Source organism: Ciona intestinalis, unplaced genomic scaffold (assembly GCF_000224145.3).
Source record: "Ciona intestinalis unplaced genomic scaffold, KH HT000350.1, whole genome shotgun sequence".
Lineage (NCBI taxonomy): Eukaryota > Metazoa > Chordata > Ascidiacea > Phlebobranchia > Cionidae > Ciona > Ciona intestinalis.
The window spans coordinates 3817-9751 of NW_004190671.1; the positions used below are offsets into that span (position 1 = coordinate 3817).

At 33.7% G+C, this 5935-nt stretch overlaps 1 protein-coding gene across 1 annotated transcript; it reads left to right on the forward strand.

The window, feature by feature from the left end:
- Window positions 1–864: 864 nt before the first annotated feature.
- Window positions 865–5228, forward strand: LOC100176669 (mucin-5AC; the record flags this gene model as incomplete). The annotated part of the gene is given in 6 exon segments (XM_018816594.2): window positions 865–1002; window positions 1207–1545; window positions 2182–2370; window positions 2633–2763; window positions 4266–4407; window positions 4942–5228. Coding segments are annotated over 6 exon segments (1191 nt in total), but the record flags the coding sequence as incomplete, so codon positions are not given.
- Between the last annotated feature and the right edge of the window lie 707 nt (window positions 5229–5935).

Here is a 5935-nt window from a genome sequence, read left to right on the forward strand (position 1 = left end):
AATAGATAGGAAACTTTTATCAAAAGTGGTGAAAAGTCAGTAGGAACACGTGCCTTGAAAGTTTTGTACCATGTATGCTAGGCTGTTCTTTTCTAAAAAAGATTTCAGCTATAACACATTTTATAGTGTTTGTGTAGACAATATATCTTTTGTGTTATCATTTAATTTCATCTTTCTTTTAGTTGTCAGTTTCAGTATTAAACAAAAACTATAAGAAATCATATATACATAAATCTACCAGTTTTTGCATTAATAGTATAAATGTAGCATAAAGTTTTATATATTTCTAATATTTAAGACAAGTATTAACAATGCTTTTCACTTCCAATATATATTTTCCGTGCATTTTCACGTCTTTGCTTTTCTAATGTATGTGGCTTTCACAAACCCCTTCCTTAAGTGAGTGATAAGAATAGCCAAGTGAAACTAGGTGCAAGTTATACATACATATTGATGTATGTGTGGTCACACATGTAATATGTGTTCAATGAAGCTTTATTAATCATTGATACAAAGCTTTTGATTTAGGTTGAAGTACAAATATCTTACTATGAACTAGACCAGTGTATGTATAACTCTCTTGACTGTAACTGTTGAAGATTAGGTTTGTTAAAGCATTATGAATTAGATCAACACTTCCATTATGTCAAATTATATGACTCAGTAAATATTAACTCTTGTGGAAACAAGGAAGTAATGTAGGAGTAGTGTGAGTAATACATGCTATGCTTAGTAGTAGTTTAATCATTGGTAGTTGTTGAATGAGGTAAAGAATGGAACATGTAGCCTACAGTATAGAAATATATGTACAGTCAATAAAACAAGCAATGTTTCATGCAATAGGGAATTAAATTATAAGAGAAAATCAAATTTGTTAGTCTCCTTAAAAAAAATTACTTATGCTTATACTAAAACACTCAAATTTAATTCAAACAACTTCAAGTGGTTGTACAAGAGGCTTGCCAATGCTGCTTTCAATTGTGTTGCTGATACTTTACTGTGGTAAGTTGTTTTTCTATAAAAGATTAAAAATACTGCCACAAAAACTTCTCTGTATAGAGTGCATGTTTAATATACAATAACCAGATAGCTACATTTGTCAAACAACAGTGTTTTAAGTTTACCCTATGATATTATATATTTACTGTAATTAATCTTATTATATTAAGTCATATTAGAAGTCCTGTTCATAAATGTCACATACAGCTGAACAATTGTCTGCAATTCAATTGCCGCAACCTGGAAACCAAGCAAATGTTGCAACTGGAACCACAAACCTCATGATCACTGCAACAGTAACAACTAGTCCATCTTCATGTACGTGGTCAGGAACAGGACTAACTAGCACAGAATTTTACTCATCGGCTTTTGGTCGATGTAAGACTCTTACACCAACTGCTACACATAGCATTACATGCACAAACGTACCTGGGGGCTTTTCTACAAGTCTGACATACCTTACTGCAATGACAAGCAACGCCAGCGTTTCACTAATCTGTGGCTCTGTTGCTTCTGTTGTTTACTCATTGTCAATGATAGTAAAAGGTAAAATTGTTACTTAATAATTTTGGTAGTTATGAAATATACCTTATTTTATATCTGGCGCCGTGGCAAAGTGGTTAGGGAACCTTCCTCTGACCCAGAGGTAACGAGTTCAAGGCTCGTCGCTGCTACCATTTTGGGCAGATGTGTCCTTGTGCAAGACACTTAACGGCAATTGCTCCAACCCAGTGATCGATAAATCTAAATTATCAGCCATTCATAAACAAAATGAAAAAGTCAAAAAAATTAATCACTTACAAAGTAACATACCTAGTAACTCGTAAGCTGGCACGAGGTATTTAACCCGTGTGATAACGACTCTTTTTTCAAGTTACAAACGGGTTACATTCACACAGTCAGTAATATTGTTAATGATAACAGTACAACATTGTTTTACAACTTAGTAAGAGTACAATTATACAATGGTATACAAAACACAAAATGAAATTATTTCTAGCCTGTTTTGCTCATAAGTATTTCATTCACACTGGGTAAACTATTGGCCTATAAAATACAAAACAAACATGATTTTCATTCATTAACAGTATGCAGTTATGAACAAATATAAATTTAAAAACTAGTAACTAAAAACCAAAACCACATGACTTTTCCTAAGCAATATAAATTTTATTCCAACAGCTTGTTCATCTCCAACACCCAACAATGTTCCAGTCAACCCATCAAGTGGTGTCTACAACACTCGAGCCAACTTCCAGTGTTCCCATGGTTCAACTTTATTTTATGTAAATGGAACAACTGGAAACACTGCAACCAAATGCCTTGCTACAGCAGAGTGGGAGAATGAAAAGATAGTTCAATGTTGGTCAGGTAATAGGTCTGTTGTGTATTTTAGCTTAACGGTGCTTTGTTACAATGCCTACATTATTATATTGCTTGCAATATCATAAGTGATGTCATACTTCACCCTAAGGCCTAGGTAGATGTAAACCAGACATACAGAATATATACAAAATATATATAACTGTCACTGTGTCCGTGCAAAGCCATTTCTTAACAATATGATTTTGCTTACAATGCGATAAATATACATTAAATATTTCATCTACATGCAATATGTTTATTTTTACAGCACCAACTACTACATTGATTGGCAACAATACCATTTGTGCTGGAAACATTGCTACATTCCAATGTACTACATCTGGGGGTGTCCCTTCTTTGGACAGAGTTGAAATTTATTTCAATCAACAAAATCAAACGGTAAAGTTGAAGAAAATAAATAAATTAATTATTCTCAGTAGTTTGGCAACGATAAATGCTTAAACATACATGTCTTATGTCACCTCTCATGCCCACTTATTAGTTGCCATTTGATTTTTTTCTATATGGCTGGAATCTTGGGTTGGATCTATAAACAATTCTATTGCTAATATACATATATCTTCATCGTGGTGGTAGTGTTAAGAATTATACGTGGTAACCTGTTTCACTGTTACTATTGTTTTGCAGCACCAATAGAAAAATATAGAGGAACTGATGATAATTTTTATAATATATCTGTAATAATACAAATGTATACCCGATGCTGTGGCAAGGTGGTTAGCACGTGTTACGTGTTTGAGGTGTTTGGTCTGGGACGTTGCCCTAACGGCCAATCGCGGGGCCTGCCTGTCGTAGTCTGCTCTAAACTAAAACAATTATATAAAATCGTATATGATTTTAATAAAAGCAAATATAAAAACAGACGTTCTAAAATATAAAAGTGACAATGACCGATAAACAAGTTAGCGTACACAGGTACAATGAAACTACTAAGAACAACCGTATTTTGCAAAACGACTCAAATGACACTTCGCACAATCTCTAATACAATTACACAACCTTTCAACAACACGATACAACGAGAACTAACCCAGCAAGTGAATAGAAACAAGAAATAGAAAACGCGCAAATCACTTCAATCAGCCCAACGGCACAGAAACGCCGAGACTTAAAACGTGGGAAAAATCAAAGAAACCAAGCGTGACAACAGTGAACAAAAGTGAAACAGTGATAAGGAAAACCAATACAAATAGACAATGAAATCGACAAATTAAACATCGCACACAACAAAGACTGAAATAATGCAAACCTAAAAGCACACACAACATAAAAGCAAATAAGCGTATGTGGGCTCAAAGCCCTCCTACCCACAACGTAACACTACATTCCAATGTACTGCATCTGGGGGTGTCCCTATTTTGGACAGAGTTGAAATTTATTTCAATAATCATAATCAAACGGTAAAGCTGAAGTAAATAAATGAATTAATGTTATGTCCACTTGGTTTAGCAACAACAGATGGTAAAACATAGGCATATTATGTCCTTAGCTCATACCACGTTTGTTTCCACTTGTAACTTTGTAGGTGATTTTTAGTAGGATATGTTCACAATAGAAGTAGTGTGAGGTATTAAATATTCTATTCTAGTTAGAATAGAATATTTTTGCTATTCTATTCTAACTTTTGTGTCACAACACTAAGATTAAAACAAAACTTCGTAGGTGATTTTTTCTATATGGCTAGGACACTGAGTAAGACACATATGCTCACAATAGTACTGTCTTAAGTATTAAACCTTGGTATTCTATTGTAACCATTGTGTCACAACACCGTGAGTAAAACAATGCAGGGGAACTGATGCCGATTTTGATAATTTATAATAATTAATCATACAAAAGTATATCAATTAAAAATGTATTTATTTGATTGTTTCCACCAGTTGGTTGGTAACACATGGACAAGCAATCCACTGAGTAGTTCAAACAATGGAGATATAGTGGAATGTAGAGCTATAAATAGCTACACTGCCATGCAGGAATATACAAACTTGGGAAGAGACAGCAAGACATTGATTGTTCATTGTAAGCACAAAATATTTTAGTTTCTGTATTCTATATGCCTGTGATTCTGTGCACAACTGGTTTTACTAACACAACTAATAGCATTAGCTGTACTTTCACATCACGCTAAACTCTTGGTATTTTAAAACAGAATCATGGGCTTTATTTTATTCCTAAACCCAAACATAGGCTATTGAGTATTGACATACTTTTATAAGAAATTATTTTCATGTTTCAACAAAGTTTCTTAGTGTCAAGTTTAGTTTCATTTCTTCTTAAAATGGTAAATCTACTTTCAATCTGTGTAGAAAGTTATTTGGTGAAGGAAAGTGACATTGCATAAAATTATTATATCATTGAAATTGGTAAAGTAACTCTGTCAAATAAATTAGTTTTTTAGTTAGTTATCATCTTAACTCGTCGTAATTGGCAATATAATGGCAGTTTACGCTGCTTTGGTAAAAAATATTTCAGTTACACCTACCAGTTAATATAGTGTTGTAAACTAGCAGAAGTGTTCAAGTTCTAGTTGTTATGAAAAACCTTGTGCTCCAGATTCAGCAAGGAATCCAAAGTTTGAAACCAAATTCACGGATCTGTTGATCAATTCAAGCAGTGATTACCTGCTTAGATCAGATGAGACGTTGACCATAAATTGCTCAGCTGATGGAAACCCTGCTGTAACTTGTAACTGGTCTTGTTCTCCTACAAATTGTGGTAGTTTACCAAACACTTGTGAGATCAACAATTTAAATGTTGTTGGTTCCACAACCATCACATGTACGGTTGGTAATGGTGTTTGTGGAGGTGGTACTACCAGCATTACTCAACACATAACAGTGGTACCTAAAACTAGTAAGTTGGAATGTGATTAAAGTCAAATCAACTGATCATTTACACTGATTATTCAACAGGAGTACCAAACATAGTGGTTGATGGAACAACAACAGCAACTTCTACCATCAAAAGAAACAAAACAGATAGTTTAAGTTTAGTTTGTGGGATTCAAAACGAGAATGAAATGAACACAGTGATAGTTTGGAAGAAAGATGGATTTGTTCGTTCAATTGGATCATTATACATACCTAGTGTGGCATCATCAGATGATGGTTTATATGTTTGTGAAACATCTGATGCCTTTGGAAACTTTTCTACTTTAGTTAGTTTGACAGTTTTTTGTAAGTGTTTCATAATAACGAACATTTAAATTTTACTTAACAAAAGTTGTTTTACGTACAGATCCTGCAGAACAGTTTCAAATCACCAATGGCTTGGGCACCTTATGTGAATGGGGAACTGCTGGGCCACAATATTGTAACATCACATTCTCACTGAATCCAGTTACACATTCTGCCATTTTAAAGAAAAATGGTCGGGAAATATTAATTTGCTGTATAAGTTAATTTATCCATTGCTAAAGTAGTAGCATATTGCAGGGTTGATTGCTGATAATGATTTCAAATATAAACCTCAGAGCACGAACATTCAAAACTATGTATTCATGAAGAATCAGGTTGGTCTTATCACTAAGTTTATTAAAACATCTAAC